The 22,048-nt window shown below is 56.8% G+C and overlaps 1 protein-coding gene across 1 annotated transcript; it reads left to right on the plus strand.

Annotated features, from left to right (window-relative positions):
• Window positions 1-5,851: 5,851 nt before the first annotated feature.
• Window positions 5,852-21,728, plus strand: FCSK (fucose kinase). Its single transcript, XM_015812172.1, has 23 exons — window positions 5,852-5,921; window positions 6,487-6,638; window positions 7,134-7,184; window positions 7,721-7,846; window positions 8,518-8,590; window positions 8,891-8,988; window positions 9,891-9,971; window positions 10,106-10,225; window positions 10,379-10,550; window positions 10,749-10,876; window positions 11,180-11,281; window positions 11,877-12,050; window positions 12,736-12,809; window positions 13,770-14,134; window positions 14,392-14,602; window positions 15,026-15,192; window positions 16,036-16,263; window positions 17,171-17,254; window positions 18,412-18,531; window positions 19,330-19,517; window positions 20,399-20,498; window positions 21,134-21,357; window positions 21,604-21,728. Exons 1-23 carry the CDS (start codon window positions 5,852-5,854, stop codon window positions 21,685-21,687), a joined length of 3,192 nt encoding a protein of 1,063 aa, XP_015667658.1. The 3' UTR covers window positions 21,688-21,728.
• Window positions 21,729-22,048: the final 320 nt, after the last annotated feature.

A 22,048-nucleotide genomic window follows, 5' to 3' on the forward strand; every position in this document is an offset into this window, starting at 1 on the left:
GGCGGACGCTGAGAAGGCCCCCTCCACACAGCTGCAGCCAATGGAAAAGGGGAGGGGGGGAGCAGGGCTGGTCAAGAGTTGGACTCCACTGGACTACTCCTTCTGAGCCATGAAAGTCCCACAGACCAGCCAGGCAGCCCCAGAGATGGTCTTCCGGCACTGAAGCACACAAAACGAGAACCTCCACCTTCGGGAACCCGACCTTTAACTGCAGAAGAAAAACTCACAGGGCCTCCTTGCCGTTTGAGTTCTCATGTTTTGAAAATGTCTCTGTCCAGAGAAGACCTTTTTCTCTTGGAGACTGCCGTGACCCCAGGGGGAATTGGGGGCCTCTCTGCCTCTTCTTCCTAGCTTCAGGATGCTGGGCCTCGTGCAGAGGGAGAGAGAGCAGCTGCTATCAGAGCCACACCGACATTCTCGGGCTTAAGAAGCCGCCTCCTTGAGGCCCCCAGCCAGGATGCCGAGAGCTGCTGCCCCTCCCCATGGGTGCGCCTCGCCTCAGAGGAGGCCCTCTGCTTCCCGGGGCTGATGAGAGAGCAGTGTATCTGCAGCGCTGCCACGGAGCAAGGTCTCCTGGCTGGGCTGGGCTCTCCCAGCACCCTTGGCCCGCAGCGACCACCCCTGGGTAGCCCAGGTAATGCCCAGTCAGTGCAGCAGCATCTCCCCTCGTGTGGCATCTGTCAGACATGGAGCTGCAGTATGGCTCTTCCTTGTGCTGTTCTCTGTGCCTGCAACTTTTCAATATACTTCTGGCAAGGGCTCAACCAAAATCTGAACCTGGGGGGGGGGGGAAAGAGAGCAAGAGGGAGAAAGGTCGCGATTACACAATGAAACAGGCAACAAGTCAAACCACAGCAGCTCAGTGCCCCAAAAGGTGCGAGAGGAGCAGCAACAGCCAACTGCACCTTCCCCCCCCAAGGGCCCTGCCTCAGGTACCCCCAGCATCCTCTCTTTTTCCCTTGGTAGCACCCGAGAGGCGGCGGCCAGTCCACCCCTGGCCCTACACAGAAGATGCGCTGCTGCAATGCCTCAAGGAGAAGCGCCTCTTATTTTCAGGATAAACAGATCAGAACGCATCACGGCCAGCACTGCAGTTTGCAGGTCTCCAGCCAAACCCACCTAATGGAATCAGTCTCTGCAAGAGAAATGCATGCAATATTTTGAAATTCCAAATATTAACATTGTTCCAAATATTAAATCATTCCTCAAAATGTCAGATGCCTCTAGGAAAGCATCACCTGTTTCGCTTCTTCATCAGTGCTGACTGGATGGTGGGGGGATGCTCCTTTGGTCAGGGCCGTGGCTGCAAATGCACCTGGGCTCTCCCAGCAGAACGTGAGGCCTGTGGTGGCCCTTCCCACCTGGCCCTTTCTGGGACGGTGTAAAGGCTGGAGATGGGGAGCGCTTCTTAGGCCAGATAGAAAACGGATGGCCCACAGCACATTGCCTCAAAAGAACAGGAGAGAAAAGCCTAAAATTTAAGCTTATCTCAAATCCTCTCTTCTGCATTAGGGAGGCTGTCCGCATGTATGGCTAATTCTCAACTTACAACCACAACTGAGCCCAGAATTTATGTTGCTAAGTGAAAGATTTGTTGAGTTTTGCTCCATTTTATGAGTTTTCTTGCCACATTTGCCAAGTGAATCAGTGCAGTTGTTAAGTCAGTAACAGTCGTTAATTCTCCTTCTGACTCCTTTAGTTTATGAAGATGCTGAAGAGTGCTGGGCCAAAGACAGAGGTAGCCCACAGCATGCTTCTCTCCGTGTAGCTATAGTTGCATTGAGGGCCACACACTGAGTTGTGGTCCTTAATGCCAAGAGAATCTTGTGATTCTATCACAGTTATAAATATAAGAGAATCCTGTGATTCTATGATCTGGGAATGTTACTTCTCCTAAGTGGTAGCTGAAATCTGTCCCTTACAGTTTTCTTGGTTAAAGGTTCCTTTCTACCTTTCTGGTTAAGGGTGGGGTCAAGGTTCCCACTGCTTCCTCCTCCCCCTCAACGAAGCTCAAATCCAGCCGGCGGATTCTCCCGGGCCTCTCCGCCATTTGGCAGGATTCTGGTCTCACTGAGGCAAGCGCTGAGCTGGAGCCTTGTGCTTGGCCCAACTCGTCTCGCCGCAGACCTTTGGGTCACTGAAACTGCCCACCCTAAGCCCCTCTCGGCTTTGAGGGCTCCATTAACATTTTTTCCTCTTCTGATTGTTTGATGGCCAGGAAAAACTCCCCCCTGGGCTGGCTGGCCTTTTAGAGGAGGTGCTCCCCCCTGCGTTGCCTCTGGACGACAGGCAGGCCCCTTCCTGCCACGGGATGCCCTGGCCCCCCTCAACCCACAGGGTGGTCTGCAGATGCACCTGGAGGCTCCAGGCCTCTTTCAGAACCCACCAAGAGCAAAAAGGCTCCTGTAAGCCCCCCAGATCTGAGCCTGTCCTCTTGCTACACGCCTCATCTGGACCAGCCTGGGCAACAGACTCCACACCAGCAGCAGCAGCAGCAGAGGGTTGCTGGGCACAGCTGAGGGTTGAGAAGAAAGAGTGAGCAGAAAACCTGCACGGGAGTCAAGACAATCCCTCTGAGGCTCCTGATTTCCCTCCAGCAGGTCTGCCCTGGGTGCCTTCTGCGGGAGCACCGCATCTGAGGAAGGAGGAGGCATTTCAGAACTTCCCTGCATGTCAGACCGGCTGATTTATCCAATTAATAGGGCTGCAGCCTCTCAGCCAGCATCCGTTTAATTAACTGCCTGCAGAAAAAAGGCACAAAAGGGCTTTTCTTCCTGGCCAGCTGTGCGGAAGCCGAGAGCCAAGGCCTTGCTCCACCCGACTCTGACAGACAGGCAGACCGACCGTGGAGGGGACTCTGCCAAGGGGCAGCAAGGCAGCCCATTCCCAGGCACATTTGCGGCCTGCAGTTCTGGAGAACCAGCACACCAACCCTCTTCCCGTATCCTCCTGCTCCAAGCTGGGGTTTGGCCCTTTCAAGCCCCCTCCAGACCCTGCCTGGGAGCCCCGCTGCAATCTCCCGGAGCCCAGGGCTGGGACATGCCCAAAGCGAATGCAAGCATCCGTCCCAGAGAGGATATATATACCATCAAGCACATGCTGCACCAATGGCTGGATTCACACAGTACTCTAAGCTGGGCTTGAAAACAGTCGCCAAAGATCAAGGGATGTTAGCCCCTAAATTCCCCAGACAGCCTGCAACCGTCTCCGTCATGCTGTTGCTCCATTCAGGAAAAGCAACTTTATACGAAAACAAGGAATAATAAGCCAAAGGGAGAGTTAAAGTCAAGAGGTTAAAAAAGAAAAGAAAATCCACCTAAAACTAATCAACATTCAGCTCCTGCCCTGCAAGGGGTCCTTCCTTAAACCATATTCGCTTGCCCCCCTCCCAGCATCTATGTTTCCTGAAATGCTCCCAATTTTGCACGCAGATAAAATATTTATTAAATTGTACCAATTTAATTAATAAAATAATAACCATTCATTCCATGCCAAAGACCACAAACTACCCTAGTAAGTATTTGCCCATTTTAAAATTTGTATGTCCATTTTCTCATCTTCACAGAGGGATACAAATTTATTTCTTAGTTTTTCTCCATTTATAGTGAATTGTGTTATATTTTCCCCATCAAGCACAAATTCTGTAGTCTTGACAAATTAATTTTCTGATTTGAGCTGCTTAGTATCATATTTCACGAGCATCCAAGTCACATTTATGTATATCACAAACCCTGCCAGGCATACACCTGCCCAAATGTTCATTGTCGCCTCTTGGACCCTTTGAATCAGAATTCTGCCTTTCCCATCAACATTTAACAAGCTAAATTGTACTTATACTTGATGCATGATAACTATCCATTTGTGCAGTGTCACAATTACACCATTCTCCCAACGAAACAGATCCAGCCTTCACACACAGGCTAAACAAGACACACCGCCGCTCCACCAGCCAGCCAAACGCACCCACGGGCCTTTCTGCCGGCGCCCCGTCTACCTCTGCATCTCCGGAATCTTCGGTATTCCCTGCCCCTCCCCGCAGCCTTTTCTTCCTTTCCTTCCCGCGGGGGAGGGGCGGCACGTCACCATTAGGCCCCCTCCCCCCTTGGAAGTCTATTGCCAGCACTCGGCCCCATCATCTGGCGCCAGCCGCCGCCGCCTCCTCTCGGCTCCTTTCAGCCACGGCACAAAAGGGAAGCGCAGCAACTCCCTGCGCCTCGCCGCCGGCGCAGAGCCAGCCGCCCGCCCCTTCCACGGGGGCTCCGAGGCCGGGCCAGGCGCGCGGGGCTGCGGGAAAGAGGCTCCGTCGGCGCGGCGCGGCCGAGGGTCCCGGCGGGAGCCTCCCTCCTTCGCAAGCGCCGCCGCCCGGCCCCCCGCCTGGGAGGCCGGCGGAGCAGCCCCCCCGACCGCGCCCAGCCCGGCCGCGCCACGGCCTTCGCGGATCTCGGCTCCTGCTGGCCCGCCTCAGCGGCCGCGGCCAAACCCCCAAGAGGCGGCAGCGCCCCTTCCCGCAGCGGCGCCCCCGAAGCCTCCCCGGCCCTCCTGCGCCGGCTGCAGCTACGGCGCGCGAGCCGGGCGGGGCTGCGGGCGCTCGGCGGGGATCGGAGAAGGCACGCGGCGCGCCCCGCCTCCCCGGCAGCTCTCCCGCGAAGGCAGCCCGCGCTCCGCTCCCCCCGCTCACCGGAGAGCCGCCGCCGACAGGCGAGGGCGAGGAGCTGCCGTCCGCCGGGGCCGGGCGCGGCGCGAGCCCGGATGAAGGCGAGGGCGCCGGGCGGGGGTCTTCCGCTTCCTGCATCGGGGTCAGCGGGCGGGGGCCGGGCTGTTCTGCCTCCGCCGCCCTGATGCCGGCCGAGGGAAGGGACGGGGGCCTGGCCGCCCGGCTCCGCTCTCCCCGCCCCGCGCGGGCTCCCCGTCCAACCTGCGCAGCGAGGGAAGCGCGAGCCCGCGGCGGGCGCTCGGCGGCTGGAGCCCCGCCCGGCGGGTGCATCCGGGCGGAGTTGGCGCGCGGCCCGTTGGGCTCCGAGTCCGAGAGCGCAGCTCCCGCAGCCGCTGCTCTGGCAAGGCAGCCGCTTGGCCGGTCCCCCCGAGCGCGGCCCTGACAGCGGCTTGGCGTGGCGCGCGAGTCTGGCCGGGGAAGCCCCTCCTCGGGCGGCCTTTCTCCTCGGGCGGCGGCGCCCCCTAAACCTAACCCTGCCGGGGTGAAGGCGCGACCAGGCTGAGTCTGTCTTTGGGGGCCTCCCTCAAGCAGGCCAAGTTCACCCCTTGCAGACAAAGCACGGTGTCCCTTAAACCATGCTCAGCCCAGCATCATGGGCGGGCCTCCCGGGTGTCCGGCGGTGCCTCCTCCGGGCTCCGTCTCGGGCAAGCTGTGTGGGGCGACCCTGGGCCGAACTGGGCGGGGGACTTCGTGGACGCAGCTTCCGTTCCCCCACCGGCGGCGCCCGATGTAGCCGGGCCAGGCTGGGTATGCAGCGGCTCGTCCTGCCCCGCCAGCCCTCCTGCGGCGTCGGGGGAACAAGACGTGAAGCCGCCGCGCGGGCGTGTTTCCATCTCTCCACCCGACTCGCCGCGTTAACCTTCGGAGCGACCCGAGGGCGGACGGGGAAGTTTCTCCCCGCCCCCGGTCGCCTGGCTAGGCCAGGGGCAGAGGGGGGCCGCTCCGCGGGTTCCCGGGAGAGGGACCGACTCCAGCCCGCCCTTTCCAGCGACTCCGCCTCGGGGCGGCGGACTGCATTTCCCGGCCTGCCCCGCGCCTTAAAGGGCCAGCTCGAGGCCGCTGGACTTGGCCGGGCGCCGCTTCCCAGGCCCCTCTGAACCTCGCCGCCGCTCCCGGCTAGGCGGCCCTGCCGGCGGGATGGCTGCGGCCTGGTCGGTGGTGGTCTTGACCTGCCAGCACCGGGACAGCGCCTTCGCCTTCCAGAGAGGTGAGACCCGAGCGCCGCCGAGGAAGGGAAGGAGGGCCGGCCGCTTTCGGGGAGAAGAAGACCCGCCTGGTCCGGCAGGCCTCCGGGGCTTCTGGGTTCCCGGCTCGCCCGAATCTGGTCGGGGGCAAGCAGCGGCCGGCCACATTGGAGGCTGGTAAAAAGGCAGAGCGGCCGTGCGGAGCTCCGCGGTTTCTCCTTTAAGCAGCCACCCGGCTGCTCAGCGCAGTTCAGTTTAGGAAAGCCCCGGGGGAAAGCAGCCTCGCCCGAAGACGGAGCGCCTCCGGGCAAGAAATCCGTTTGGGCGGAGAAGGTGGCCGAGGAGGGAGGGGGGTAAAGGTAGGAAAGGCGCCCAGGACATTCCCCGAGGTCCCGGCGCAGCAGCCGCCTCCCTTGAGCCGCTGGAAGGAGGGCCCGAACAGGCCAAAGGGGCGGGAGGTCGGAAGGGCTCCGGGAAGCCCTTTCACCGCTCCTGCCTTTGGGAGATGCCCTGGTGGCAACTCGGCTAGAGCTTCCTGGTCCTGCCCAGACTCTGCTTGGACTGGGTGACCCTTTGTTTGCCTTCCAGAGCTGGAGAGCCGCCGAGACAGAGGCTCCCTGGGCCGAGAGACCATCCTTCTCACCGTGGAAGACCCCAAAGCCCAGGTGGGCAGTGGAGGGGCCACCCTCAATGCTCTCTTGGTTGCGGCAGAACACCTGAGTGCTCGGGCCGGTTATACGGTGAGCACCCCAACATCTCCCTCGCCCCCAGCTCGCCTGCCCTCTTAGCTCCTGCTTTCTGCTTCGCTGGGCCCCTAGCAGGTCAGCAAAACCTGCCTTCTGCCCAGCAGCCGTGACTGGACTTCTTCCACCCTGGGCTTGGAATCTGTTTGTGAGAACCCCACCCCCACCACCCCTGGAACCTCAGTTTGGGGTGGGAGCTGCCTCTGGCCCAGGTGGGCATCTGCGTTGCTCGGAGGGTGGGAGCAGAAAGGCCCCGCCAGATGCCCTGGGGAGTCTGAGCTGAGGTACCCATGCTGTGGCTGGCGTTAAGCAGCCCCTTCTTCAGTCTGTTGCTGTACTCCCCTGCAGGAGCGTTGTCCCCTGGTCTTGGTATGGAGCTGGGCTGGAGACAGAGCCATCTGGCGCTCTGTTCCAGTAGGGTTGCAGGTCTCCCGGTAGGGCCTGTCTCTCCCTTCCAGAGCACAACCGGGTCTCTCCTCTCTGCTGCTCCAGGTGGTCACTGCTGACGTCTTGCAAGAGGCCAGGATTCTTGTCTTGCACATGGTGAGCGGAGAATCTGTTTCTGCTTTGCTGGATTGTGCATTTGTGGGACCTCCGCCTGGCCTGTCTGGGAAAAGAGAAGTTCCTTGCTCCCACTGGAGAATGGGGGAGCATGCAGTTGCTTCCAGGTGGGGGGAATCCCTCAGGCAGCTTATTTTGCCTTGGCCTCTGGTCAGGCCATAGGAGGCCCCGCCCCAAACGTATTGGAGAATCGGAAGCCAGTCAGTCCAGAAAAGGAGCAAAGGGTCCGTTAGAGACCCTTATAGCATAACGGTAGCCATTAAGACCAAGACTGGCGTGGACCCCCCACCACATACACAGAGGCAGCTGGCCCCACCTGGCCCAGCTGCTTATGCTACTTCTCAAGGGTTGACCGGCTGTTGAGTAGACTTGCAGCTCCCAGCAACTTTGTCCTTGCAGCCAAGGGGGCTCCCTCCCCCGTTATCTGTATGTGGGGCTGAGGGGCTGGCCGAGCCTGTGGGGTCCTAGGCTCGCTCCCTCCCAGTGAGGAATCCAATGACATGTTCCCCTCCTGCCAGGGCCGGGACTTTCTGTTTGATGACTGCAGCCGCGCATTTCTCTGCCTCCCCCTGGAAGACCCTGCAGCCCCCACCGAGGCACTCACCTGCCATTTGGACAGGCTTCTGGCCACCTTGACAGAGCGGGTGAGTGAGGGGGGGGAGATGTCCCACTGCTGCAGAGTAGGTGGCAATATAAAGTTTTCAAATAAATAAATAAACAGGACAATTGAATCAGCCGCTCGATCGGCTCCGTTTCCATTTGTGGTCCAGGCCTGCTGACAAAGCCCCGTTCTTTTTCATAAAAGTGTCAGGGTGGAGGCAGGAGCACCTGTCTTCCATTACTGGGCTCCTCCCATGGGGTCCGGGGGGAGGCGTGCCCAGGCGCCTCTCTCTTGCCCAGGGCAATGTAGAAGGGCCCCAGAAGTGAGCCTCCTCTCTTGCAGCACCTCCCCTACAGAACGGCGTTCCTCTCTCTGGAATGCCGATGGTCCTGGTCTTCCAAAGGGCTTTGGGTCTGAGCATGGAGTGGGCCCGTTTGGTTTCCTGATCTTTTAACTCATTTTAATGGTTATTGTGGTCACTTCATTGACCATGCAGAATTCCATGCCGGTCGGGCAGACACATTAATCTAGGTAATCAGTAAATAGCTACAAAAGCATCAACCACATTAAGCAGCCCTGAATGTCTCAGGATACTGGGCAAGGAGAGACACCCTCCCCAGTTTTGGGGGGCAACTGGACCCACCTCACCTTCTGAAGGCTTCCAGCGGCAGCTGCCCAGTTGCTCGTGCTCACTTCCTTCTTGCGTATTTGCAGGTCTGCAAGGGTTCTCCCCCAGGCGTGTGGGTCTCCAGCACCGATATGTTTCTGACTGTCCCTGCCATGCCGGGTGAGTCTGCTTGCAGGGCAGGGGGTGACCCTCAAACCCACGGAACCCTCTTCTGTGGAGGGGGTGAATGTGCCAGCGAGCCCCTCACTCCTGCCTTACCTGTTGTGTGCCTTCGTCACAGAGGCAAGAGTGGGAGGGGCCGCTGGAGGAGGGAAGGGCCTCTGTGCTGGGCCTCCTGGCCTTCAAGGGCTGGCCTTGGGCCCCTGATTCCTGCTGAGAAGATCTGTGGGGCTTGACAGCTCTCAGAGGGAGGGCTGGCTGGCTGGCTGGCTGGCTGATGAAATCCGTTTCACCCTGCAGAAATCGACTGGCAGAGCTTCCAGGGGGTGAAAGTGGTTGCGGTGCCTGCCAGCGTCTCCTATGCCAGGCAACATGGCATCTACTCTGTGGACTCTCAGGTGCCCCCCAGGAAGATTGCTTATGTGGGCGGGGGCCACTTTCTTCCTGTGCCTCATAGTCTCCAACACAGAGGCTTCTCCTCGGCTTTCCCCGTGATGTTCGCTCTCTCTAAAATGTCACCTCTTGCCAAAGGAGGCTAGCAAGAGTATAACATAAAGTAAAACCAAAATAACGAAGGACTCTGTCTTGGCCGTAATAAAAATCCCCAATTCTTTGCTAGGGATTTGGCCAACTCGGGGATCACAAAAACATGGTTTTGGAGGCTCTGTCTGGCGGCAAAACCCGAGTCTAAGTAACCACTGGATGTTAAGAGATCACAGCCTCCAGATAAGCATCCCAGCCCTGACAGGGAGGCCCAGGGTGGTTCTGGCCTTCCTGCCCTCCCGGCAAGCAGTCTGGAGTCCAGGCTATCCAAGAGGCTCCTGTGGGGCACGAAGGCACGGCTCGGGGTACCCTTGCTCAGGCTGCCTGGAAAAGGAAACAGCTGTACTCTCTGGCCACCCAGATGTTGCTGGCTGGACGAGGCAGTCCTGAAGGTTCATGCAGGGCTGTCTCTAGTCCCAAGGAGGAGAGGGCATAGGGTCCTGGAGGGAAGTGTGCCCTCTCCCCTGCTTTCTTCCTGGGATCCTATCTGACCTTCCCTCCTCCTAGCTCTTTCCTGCCTTTTGGGGTGGGGTGTGTGTGCAGCCCAAGAATGGGCCCAGCAGCAACTGCCTGAGAGACGCAGCCCCTTTGTCCCCCTCCGGTGCTGCCAGCAGCATCAGAGGATCCATGGCCTGCAGTTCCCTCTCTCCCTCTCTCTCTCTCTCTCTCTCTCTCTCTCACACACACACACACACACACACACACACGGTCTGGCAGGAGGACCAGCCAAGTCTATTCACCCCTTTTGCGTCCACAGGGGGTGGTGCAAGACATTCTCTACCAGAGCTCAGAGGAGGAGATCCAGCGGTGCCTGGGGCCTGATGGGAAGGTCCCCCTAGTGAGTGGGAGCTTGGCGGGGCTGGGATTGTGGGTAGGGAGGCGGCTGAATCTGCCCCATGGACTGGCATGGTGGGGAGCAGCCTCCTCAGATCCACAAATTCAGAGCTGACCCCCCCCATTTCTCTCTGACAGGTGTGTGGGGTCGTTTTCTTCTCCTCCAGAGCAGCAGAGCAGCTTCTGGCCACCCATGTCATCTCCCCACTCAATGCCTGCACCTACATGGGGCTGGACTCGGGCGCCCCGGCCCTCCAGGTGGGGAAGCCCTGCCTGGGCCTGGTGGGCCAAAAGGAGCCCCCTTCTGTTTGGGTGTTCATGGGGACAGGCATCCACTTGGAAACCCGGAGGAGCCTGGCAATTGCTTTTCCCTGGGTGAAGGCCGGTATGCTGACTCTCTTCCCTCCCCAGCTGTCTCTCTTCTTCGACCTGCTCCTATGCATGGCCCAGGCAGTGACTGAGGAGGCCTTTGTAGCTGGACGCAGAACAGGGACGGGAGGAGGGAATGCCCAGAGCTCCGGGACAGTTCGGAGTGCCCGGACTGTGCTGTGGAAGACTCTCCGCACGGTGCCACTCACAATGGGTGAGGCTCCCGTTGCATGCCTGGTGGTGATGGTGTGGCTGAGATGGGAGGAGGGGAGGATCTGGAACCCCTGCTTGGGGGAGAATGGGCGGGCGAGAGGCCCAAAGTCTCTTTGGCTTGGTGGGCAGTACTGGCGTCCCTGAGGGCCTTGAGCCGGTGACGGCTGCTAGCAGGTTCATGGCTTCCTTCTCTTCCCAGCCTACCTCCCTGATGGCACCTATAACTACATGACCTCATCTGCGAGTGACCACATCTACCACCTCACCCCTCATCTGGGTGATGCCCACAGCAGTGGTTTCTGCAAGGTGGCCCATTCCGAGGTGGATGTAAGTACCAGTCCAGTCGTCTCGTGGATGGGGCCTCTTGGCTAGGACACAGGAGTGGTGGGAGTCCATAGGGAGATGGAGTTGCATGCCATCAGCAATCGGGATGAAAAAATTGTCCTGACACCCCAAATCCTGTTGAGGAGGCAAGTCCCTTTTTGCAGCTTGCACGCTTCCCATTCTCGTGCGGGAGGAGGGCAGAAGGAGTATCGAGTCTTGCAGCTTCTCCCAGAGCTCTCTGCAAGTTCCCCCACCCAACCCCGTCTGGCAGAGATTTTCTGGCATTTCCCCCTCTCTGCCATGCAGGAGCCGCATCTGCTGGAGGAAGGTTGCTCTGTCACCAACTGCCTGCTGGAGGGAGCCGTGGCTGTGGGGCCAGGCAGCGTCATCCAGCACTGCAGCCTGGAGGTGGGCGCGTGGCCTTCTTTCTCTCTCTCTCTTCCCCCTTGGCCCCAAAAGACACAGCGTTTTTGGACTACCTCTGGCTGGTGCAGAATGAGGGCTAGTGCCAGAGATCACCCACAGATGTGGGGCAGGATTGGGCAGTTGGAAGGGCCAGAGCCCGAGACGGTGAGGAAAGGCCCGAGGTTGCCCCTGGGTACAGCAGATGCAGGGAGCCTGGCAAGGGCTGCCTCCATGTAGCTAATCTGCCACTGTAGCCCATAAGCATGCTGGGCTGATGTCTTGCTTGGTCCAGAGAGCCCCTGGGAGAAGGCTCTCTTGCAGGTCTGGGGAAAGACGGGGTGTTGTGGCACTGCAACAAGCCTCCCATTTCACTTCCTAAGAAGGAGGGGTCTGGGTGGTGCCGGCCTCTTTCAAGAGGAGCTTTGACCACCTTCCCCGGACGAGCCCTGCCAGGGACTGCCTGCATGCCAAGCAGCTGCGGTACTGCTGAGGCAAAGCTGCCCTCAGGCCTCACCTGTGGACTGAGGTGCCCAGGTTCTGGCCAGGATTTGCACGGCCTGTTCTGAGCAGGACGGGTGGCTGCTTGGTCTTTCTTCAGGGCCCCTTACACGTCCGTTCTGGCTGCCTCCTCACCGGGCTGGATGTGGCCTCCTCCTCCGTGGCTCTCAGAAGCCACGTACTTGAGGATGTGGTCATTCAGGGACACGTGATCCGGCTGAGACAGACGAGCTGCAAAGTATTCACTCTGAGTGGACGTCATGATGACTGGCAGGTATGTGCAAGATGCTCATTTTCATCCACGTGAGGAATTTCTCCAGGCTTCTGGGAGTTTCCTGCAAGTTCCCACCTTCTCAGCCCCCTGAGCCATCCATAAGAACAAGCCAAATCACGGGTGATGGTTTCAGAGAGATTCCCTTACCAGATTCCTCAATGCTTTCAACAATGACAGACCTTCTAATGTACTGGAAAAGTTCTTCAAAATTCAGGGGTACTTTCAGAGATTCTGTTTCTGTTTTGAAAGTAGCCCCCGTTGATTTATATAGCGTAGCCAAACATCAGCATAGGAAATATTTTATGACAATTTATACTGTATCATAAAATGCTTTATGATAGTTTTTATGTCATAAAATATTTTCTGAAATTTGCCAAATTTCAGTTTCACGGGTGTCATGAGTCCTGGATTTTGGATGCATTATTTAACTTAGCCTATTTGGAATACTTTTGTTGAAAAAGCTGTGCCTGATGGTGCACGGTTTCATCCAGGTAACGGTTAGGGACACATGAATTTTAGCAGTATGCAGAGAAGCTGGATCAGACCCCTGGCCCTCGTAATCGAGCAGCCTGTGCTCACAGCGGGCAGCTACCTGCACAAGGAAGCCCACTAGCCCCCCAGCAGAGACCATCACGCATCTCCCTAGTGGGTTGCTACTTCTGAGACCAGAAATTGTTCTCCGCAGAGCACAGCGTCCGAAGAGAATGGCACCTTCTTGAACTTGCCCTGGGCAGCCTTGTATCACCGGACTGGAATACGGTATGTTATCAAATCCACCTTGGTGAGGCCACAATGCTCCAAAGACCTCCTCAGTCCTGCCTGTGGATGATGCGTGTTTTTTTATCCATCCAGGTGGGCTCACAATGAGCAGTGGGATGTCCAGTCACTCTGAGGCAGGGAAGCTGTAGTCACAGGATGGGTTTCCATATCACGGGTTCTTTTTGATACCAGGCACTTATGGGTGCCAGGAGGAACCTGGGGTTAATTTGTTTAGAGCTTTGGAGGGGCTTGGAGTGATGTTCTTGGAGACTCTTCAAGGTCTGGCAGCTGCAGTGCTGGAAGAGTCTGGATACATGTCCTGGGAGCAGCTGCAGAATGGGGGCTGCACTGGCCTCTGCCAGGCCAGATGGATTCGAATCTGGTCTATCTTCAACCTTTGAAGAACTCAGTGCGGGCCGGAAATTAAACGCAACATGCAGCGAGCACGAGCTTATTTCGCCCCTGGATGANGGATGGGGGCACAGTGGGGACTGCAGAGAGAAACTAAAAGGGGGGTTGCACCCCACCTTGCGGTCTCAAGCTAATCAGTAAGGGAAGTCTGTTGTGGTTGTGGCAGTGACTGGGAGACTCCCGTGATACATTTTTATCTGGTACTATTGCTTTGGGGGATTGAGATAAAATCCTCCAAGTTTTGCTGCTTCTTCCTCTCTTCTTCACTCGGAGGTTTGCTAGCAAACATGCAGTTTTAATCCTGGTCAGAGAGGTGATGGCTGGCAGACTACGGGCCCTGGGTCTTGGTGTCCTTGGCCTCTGCCCTGCTCTCAGGGGGCCAGCCTAGCCCCCCCCCCCCGCAGCAGGGCAGCCCTGCTCATTCCTCTGCTGGGCTGGCCCTCTGGGATCTGCTGAAACTGCTCATGTCTCAGGACTTTGCTCCGAGACAGTAGCCGAGCATTTGCATTGCCACTGCCACCTGCTTCCACTGTGTTCTCACCTGAGTAGGAGCCAGGACCTGTGGAGCCCGGATGTCCCACCGGACAAGCGCTGCCTGCTGAATGCTCGTCTCTTCCCTGTGCTCTGCGTCTCTGAGCCCCTGGACCTCGGGGCCCTCTTGTGGCTCTTGGGCTCTCCAGAGACCCGGCAGCTGCAGTCCTGGAGGAGGGCCTGGCGCATGTCCTGGAAGGAGATGAGGGCCTGTCTGGACCAGGAGGCGGAACTGGCCTCCCGCAAGGCCATCTTTTTCCTACAGGCCCAGCACAAAATCCAGCGGGTCCTGACACAGCAAAGGAATTGCAGCCTCCTGCCCCTGATTCACTCGGCCGTCCTGGATGGCTTTGGGGAGGCTCTGCTGGATACCCTGGACCAGGGTAAGGAAGCGGGTCTGGGGTGCCCACAAAGTCCCCCAGTTGCCGACCTCTATCTCCGGCCGAGCATGTTCCTTTGCCAGACCACCTTTGAGAGATGGGGGGGGCACCCCTGTTGGTTGGGGAGAGAGTTTGCTTTAGCCCAGCCCTCTGCCCAGGCGCCTGAGTGGTGTTCCTGGCAGGTGTGTGCCAGTGGGGCAGGAGAGGGAGAATTCCCAGCCCCCTGGAAGAAGCCCTTCGTGGCCCTCCTTCCTCCATAGTGGCTGCCACCGCTGGGGATCTGGGGGTCGCTGCTCGGACACTGGCGTGCATCGCGGATCTCCTGGGCTGCATGGCCAGAGGAGGGGGGGGCCTACGGAGTGGCCCCACAGCCAACCGTGCTTGGGCCGCTGCCTTCCAGCAACTGGAGAAGGGAGACATCGCTCGGGGCATAAAGGCCCTTGCCGTGGAGAGGAAGAAATGGCTAAGCAGGTACTGGAAGGTGGGGGTGGGGGTGAGATACAGGGCAGCCTCAGCATATCTGCCAAGAGGACCGGCTTCCCACATGGATGCTCGGGGGAGACCCTGTTTGTCTCTTGGTCCCAGAGCTTCCTGGAAAGACCCCTTGCTCAATGGCAGACAGCCGGTGGCTATTGCTCTGCCCCCCCCCCCGGCTGCCGCCAAGCACCTGAGCCACTCGAGGGAGGCTGTGTGGCATATGGGGGGAGGAAGCGCTTCACCCCTGCCATCCTTCCTTGCAGCCAGGAGGCTCTCGGAGGGGTCCAACGGGGCTGCTGTGCTCCAGGAAATTTCTCTGCTTTTCGGGAAGGTGTCTCTGAGGGCAGCACAACCCTCTTTCCAAAGGGGACGGGCCCTCCAGAGGCCCCCAGCAGCCTGGTTCCCCTCCTCTTGCAGACCCATCCTGCTGGTTCGTGCTGCCCGACACTACGAGGGGGCCGAGCAGATCCTCATCCGCCGGGCCATCCTGCTCTCCTGCCGGTTCATCGACCTCTGGCAGGTGGAGCTGCCTCCCCTGGGCTGCTGGGTGAGAGTGGAGTGCCCTGCACGGATCGACCTCTCTGGTATGGCAAGAGCAGGCTGGTCCCCTGGACTAAATACTTGGCTAAACTCTGTCTGGTTTGCAGCTTGGAGGGAGCGAGGGCCCGGGGCAGTTGGGCTAACTAATAGTGGGGGATTGGCATGTGCCAAAAGCCCTGAGCAGACCGAGGTTGGAAGATGCCTGATTCAGGCCCCGTCCATCTCCAAGGACCGCCCTACATCCAGGCTCGTGCTTTGTCCTCTTCTCCATTAGGCAACATGCAGTAGATGCAGCGAAGGAAACATCTCCTTTATTTCCCTAGGAACGTCTCCATCTATTTGGTTACCAGCTTTACTCATAGCTGTTTTGTGTCAGCCCTAAAGCCCAACAATCACTGCTGGCTGTGGAGAACATGGCTTACCGCCAGTGCCAATACTTCTCCAGGCCTCCTGCTTCTAGTCTTGCCAAAGGCAACTCGAAACTCCTGCCATCAACTATGTGCAAACTCTCTACGTGGAATGAAAAGGGGTGTCATTTTTGTTTCAACACCTCCCCGATAATTCTGTAGTAGCAGAGGCTCCTCAGTTTCCTTCTCTCGCCATAGCAACATCCTCTGCCTGTGGACGAGGGCGGCAAGAGGTCTGCAGCAGAGCCGTTCTCTTTCCACCCAAGCCTTCGTCATCCTTCTTGACGATTCTTAGCCTCAAAGCTCTTCCTGGCTCGCACTAGATCGGTTTCAGAATTGAGCGGGAGATGATGGGCCAAATCATGCCTGATGGGGCTTGAGCCAAGAAATTCCACCAGCTGTAAAAGAGGGGAAGGAGCTCAAGCTTTGTCAATGGGTTCTATCTTGATGACTTTTGGTAACACAACCCGTGTTTTCTAGGGGGCTGGAGTGACACCCCTCCAATCACGTATGAACACGGGGGAGCAGTGGTGGACGCGGCTGTCCTGGTGGACGGCTGCAGGCCTATCGGTGCCCAGGCACAACGCATTGCCAAACCAGAATTGCAACTGATCAGCACCAGTGGAAGCCTTGAGGGAGAGGCGGTGGTGGAGTTGGTCTGTCGCGACCTGGAAGACCTGAGGGATTACTGCCAGCCACATATGCCAGGTGAGATCCTGCATCTTCCGTCCAGCTGTTCCTCCCTGGAGTCAGAAAGGAATCAGAATGTGGAGCCAAAAGGGTGGGCCACTTGCCATGATCTCCTGTGGCTTCTGGAGAAGTTGTGTCTTTGTCAACTTCTGAAACGAACCTGGCTGAAGCCATCTTTCTCGTTCTCAGTTGCCACAGGTGGGGGGGGGGGAAGAGGGGGAATAAAACTACAGCATTGCTAGACTAAATACAGAGCAATCCAGTGGAAACCAAGGTCATTCCCACAAGTGCTGGAAGGTGGAGAGAAGAAGTGTCACGGAGGCCGCCAATTGCCCTCATTGGGTAGCGTGATCAATGGCATAGTAGGGGGAGGGAAGTGTTGTATCTAGTTACATTGAATTCCTGGGGGGAAATTTAGAATTGGTTTCACTTTTGACCGTGCCGATATTATGTATCTAGTAAACATGTTCTTTGAGGAAACGTCAAGCCTCAAGAGTTCTGGTTTGTTTGGGTCCATTAGCCGGAACCAATGACAGTCTTAGTTAGCCAAGAAGCTTGTAGAACACCTGGCAGAGTATTTTCAGCCAACCTGAATGCCACCCAGGACATGGGAAGGAGATTGTTATGGCTTGGTTGACTTTGTTCTCCTGCCCATCAGCCTTTGAGATGTACTGTGAATTGCTCTGTCCTTCCTCTTCTGAAAGACTGTCATGTGGCTGGTGCCCAGTGGAGGAGGCCTTCAGACTCCCCCCCCCCATTTCATTGCATCCTGGTCAAAAGCCTTCAAGCTGGACCTTCGAGATGACTCTTTGGCCAATGCCTGCTCCTCAGTTCAGGCTCTGAAACAAAGGGACCAGGGTAGGTTTGAGGGGCTTAGCCTGCTCCTCCTCTCTGGTCTTTGCTGCAACTCTGCCTCTTCTTCCAGGAGCCTTGCTCAAAGCAGCCTTGGTCTGCACTCACATTGTTAATCTCCTGTCCCCCCAAACCTTGCGAGAACAGCTGCAAGAACGTTTCGGAGGTGGTTTCAAGCTTCACACCTGGTCTCGTCTGCCCCATGGATCAGGCTTGGGTAGGTGGGGGCCCTCGGCCTGCTGTGGGTTGGTTGAGAGGCCAAGCAAGCCATGGAAATTGCTTCCCTTTAGAAGTACACTTTATCATCCATTCATTCCCAATAAAAGAGAATATTTGTAGCTCAGGGTTGAAATGAGGGGTCCTTGGTGCTCTGTGAGCTTGTTTGGCACTAGCACGGGCCACTGTTACTTAGTTTGGCTAATGAAACATTTGCAAGAACCAAGCTCAGAGCACCAAGGACCTCTCATCCATCCATCTTCCCATCTAGCCATCTGCCCATCCACCCACCCACCCGTCCATCCATCCATCCATCCATCCATCCATCCATCCATCCATCCATCCATCCATCCATCCATCTGCCCATCTCAGAGTAGTGACTCTGGAGGATTTACAATTAAAACATGAACAGTACCAAATGACATCCCCCCAAAAAAGAAAACAACCCTGCAGAGAAAGAAAATAGTGCAAAACAATCAAGATTCCCGCGAAGCAACCACTGGGGCAAGCAGGGCTGTGGGCTGTGCCCCCTCTCTGATCTCCAGGCCAGATGGCCAAGCCAGCTCTTCAGGTCCTTCCAGAAGTCCATCAGGTTCCTGGCCAGGATGATCTGCGGGGGGCGGGGATGAGGGCTGGGGCATTACGACAGCAGCTGCCTCTTTCCATGCCTCCCTCCCTCCCTCCCTCTGAAAAGAGCCGGTTCACAAGTGGCCCTTTTCCACCAGCCCAGTGACCACCTTTCATGTCAGTCTCTTAGGCAAGTATTTTCCCACTTGGCCCTTGTCACCAAGCCCACCATTTTGTGAAGGGGACGGCTCTGAGAACTACTTTTGGGGAACCTTCTCTGGGGTTGAGGCCTCCCAACGCTTTCCCCAAATGATCTGCCTATCCGCAGCTGCGAGTGCTGCAGTCTTCCCATCAGGGTCCCCCAGCTCTGAGATTTTATGAGAATTCAAAGTGGGAGGCTCTGAATTCCCTTCCCCCAATTGATGGTCAAGCACCCTCCTTCTTGTCCATTTGGGACCTCCATTCAGAGGAGCGAAAGGCGGTTCTCCTTTTCCTTGGGCCACGCTTGTGTCGGTTTGTGTTCTTCCATAGGGACAAGCAGCATCCTGGCAGGCGCAGTAATAGCATCGCTGTATCGGGTATCTGGGCGCTGCGCTAATGTCGAGTCCCTCGTTCATGCTGTGCTGCACTTGGAGCAGGTTTTGACCACAGGTAAGGAGCTTTTCCTGTTGTCGTCTAGACCAACTCTTCCTAGCATCCGTAGAAGAGGAGGATAAATCCACAGTGTGTTGCAGCTGCTACAAAAGGCAAAGGCTCCTTTTGGATAAATTAACAGCAGCAGGGAGTCCAGATCTTAACCCTGTCACTCAGTCAGGTCCCACTTGGAATATTCTGCCTAGTTCTGAGCACTAGAATCTAAAATGGACACTGACAACCTGAAGTGAGTTTAGGCAGGATGTACAGGAGTGAAAACTAACTCTAGTTAAATGAAGTTGGTATATTTAGCCTGCAGAAGAGGTCTGAGGGGAGATGAGGTGGCTCTCTTCAGAGAAGTAAGCATTATCCCGTAGAGTAGGAGTGGACTCATTCTCCACAGCTCCAGAGAGCAGGACCAAGAACACCAGGTACCAAAAGGTGGGGAAGTAGTTTATATATTAGAAAAAATGTCCTGATGGGGATGCAGGATTAGCCGTGGGTTCCCCTTCCCTGGAGGTCTTCAGACAATCTGGGGGTTGGACTAGATGTGTCTGGAGGCCCCTTCCCTTCTGACTCTCAGATTCTAAGAAAATGCCATGAAATGTACCAGTCCTTCCTTGATCTCTGGCATCCTCACACCCCACCCACCCCCGGCCTGGTCGCAGGATGTTATTGGAACTTTCACTTCTTACCTGAAAGAGGAGTTGAGATCGAGGACCTGCGCTCTGCCTCTCTCGCCCATTTCCGACGGTTGCTGTGGAGCAGCGAGGGGAGACTCCTGGCCTGGGACTGAGCCCGTGCTGTCCTTTTCAGGTGGCGGATGGCAAGACCAGGTGGGTGGGCTGGTCCCAGGGCTGAAAATTGGGCGCTCGAAGGCCCAGCTGCCCCTGAAGGTCGAAGTGGAAGAGATCACCCCCCCAGAAGGCTTCCTCCACACCTTGAACCAGCACCTTCTCTTGCTGTACACGGGGAAGACCCGCCTTGCTCGCAACATGCTCCAGGTATGTGAGGCACATCTTCTGACTAGCACTCTTTGCACATGCTTGCGCCTAGATCTTAGTCTCAAGATTCCTCAGCGCGCTTAGATGAAAAGGTGGCTACAGGCTATAGAATTCACATGTAAATGCCTCAAGTTTACAAGAAACAATCAAAACAATCCACAGCTTGTATTGTAAAAAAAGTGTGGAACCGATTTTCTCCTATGAAAAGTACTACCGTACTGTGCTACCGTACTTTGGAATTCTGTCTGCCATAATTGCAGACCTTCAGTAGACAAATAGAATTGGATCAGAGTAAATCCATTGGAACTAGTGAGGTCTGAATTAGCCATATTTCTCTAGCTCACTATTTAGTATCTTGCTCCAGGATTTTCAAAGAACAGGGCCACATTGACTGATCTGTAGCTACCCCAGTCTTTTTTCTCCTGTACTCTTGATGGAAACAATAATTCGATGTGCCTCTGTATGCCCACAACCACTACAAGGAACTCCAAGATATCATCCACCAGCTATTCTAAACGGACTGGGGGGCCCTGCTGACCTCTCTGAGTTCCCCCCCCCATCCTGCTCAGCTGCATTTAAACAGTTCCCCTTTGGGAAGAAGACCCCAGCAAAGGAGCCGTGCCCCGCCCTGCCTGTTCAGTTGATAGGAGAAGATCCAGAGCCAGCTGGTTGCCTTCAACTACCGCCCTCCCCGCATCACCTCCCGTGGCACCGATGGATCGCCAGTGGGGGAAGTGGTGGCAGGTCTGTGGCTACGGCTGCCCCAAAGCTCAAGAAAGTGGACACCGCAAGGCAGAGAGTGCACCTCTTAGCCCTCCATCAATACAAAGACTGTGAAGGAAGAGGCGTGTGCTGGAAGGCATTGCCTTTTTTCTCTGCAGGATGTTCTCAGGAACTGGTACGCCAGGCTGCCCACCGTGGTAGAGACCACCAGTGCCCTGGTGAGCAATGCGGAGGAATGCGCCCAAGCCCTCAAACAAGGTACCCCCACTTGAGATGAAGCTGTGCCAGGAAGAGAGCAGGAAAGCCCAGACCAGTCAGGAAATGGCTGGAGGACACCCCCCCCCCATTTTGGCAGTGGGAGAGGGTCAGTGTGCTTATGGAAGAGACCCTGGGACACAGTTGGGAATTTCAGAAAGGCTTTGATTTGAGGGTTCTTAAGTGAATTGAGTAATTGTGAAACAAGAGACCCTTTTAACTTAATTGGTTAAAAAACAGCAGCTGAAAGCAAGGAGTAGGAATAAACTGCCCACTTTCTCAAGGGAGGGAAGGCAAAGGCTGGACTGAGACGGGCCTTCAGGAGGCAAACGCTCCTGGAGAGGTCATGGGGGAGCATCCAGGTGCTCCTCGGGCTGAGTGGGGGAGGGAGCCAGGGGAGCCGCCCATGCATACCCCATTCCCATGGGAGTTGACATCCTTTTTGCCCCTCCCCCCAAGGGAAGGGTGAAAACCCCCCCCCCCCAATCTTTCTCCGGAAGGGGAAGGACAGTCAAGCAGAGCAATTGCGGTGTGTCCCAGAGACAGGATGCACAGACTGACTTTAGTGCTGTGGGGCTGCTTGGACCCCCATGATCCAGAGAGCAGCTGGGGGGGGTGCCATCACCGTCTCCTTCCAGGTGACCTGGCTCTGCTGGGCCAGTGTGTGAATCGGTACTGGCTGCAGAAGAAGGCGATGGCCCCTGGCTGCGAGCCTCTGGTGGTCCGGCAGATCATGGAGATGCTCCAGCCCCATGTCTATGGGCAGAGCCTGGCCGGGGCTGGCGGTGGTGGCTTCCTCTGCCTGGTAACCAAAGAACCCAGGAACCAGGTGGCCTTGCAGGAGATCCTGGCCGAAGCTGCGGTAGGTGAAAACAGTCCCCACGTTGGACAGCTGCTCCAAGGGAGGACTGCTGTGCAGGCTTGGGAGCTACGGGGAGATCAACACAGAAACCTTCCAAAATATGGGGGTGGCTGGGTAGGGGGGGGTCGAGGCCTTCCCCCAAGGAGGGAAAGGAAGACTGCTCCCTCCAGCTGCCTGAGAGCTACGAAGGCAGGAATCACACAAGGTGCTCAGTTCAAAGCTCGTTTATCCACATGTCCCTTTCAGGTCCTTGGAAATTTCAGCATCCACACCGTGGAAGTGGACCCAGCAGGATTCAAGGTGGAGCTTTTTGGGGGGGACGCACTTTAGAGGCGTGAAAGAACGGCTCCCCCCTCTGCTCCTCCTCCACCACCACCAAAGGGGCGCAGGAAGCAGCTGCCGGGTAGGGGCAGCCACGGCTGGGGCGCAGATCCCAATCAAGCAAACAGTGGAATGAAGTTTTTGGAAAGAGTGGAAAGCAGCAAGACCGCATCCATTGTACGAGGGATGCAACGTTCGGCCTGGCAAATATAAGCAGTCACACAAATGGGTCCCCAAAGCAAGCATTGGTTGTGAACAAACACAATTATTCATTTGCAATTACAAGATAAAGGTTATGTCCTTAGCAGGTTTATTTTAAATTTCTTTGGGTCTGTCAGCTATCTTGTCCATCTCCTTGCTGGCCTCTGCC

The sequence above is a fragment of the Protobothrops mucrosquamatus genome, unplaced genomic scaffold (assembly GCF_001527695.2).
Source record: "Protobothrops mucrosquamatus isolate PMUCROS unplaced genomic scaffold, P.Mucros_1.0 scaffold74, whole genome shotgun sequence".
In the NCBI taxonomy this organism is placed as follows: Eukaryota; Metazoa; Chordata; class Lepidosauria; order Squamata; family Viperidae; genus Protobothrops; species Protobothrops mucrosquamatus.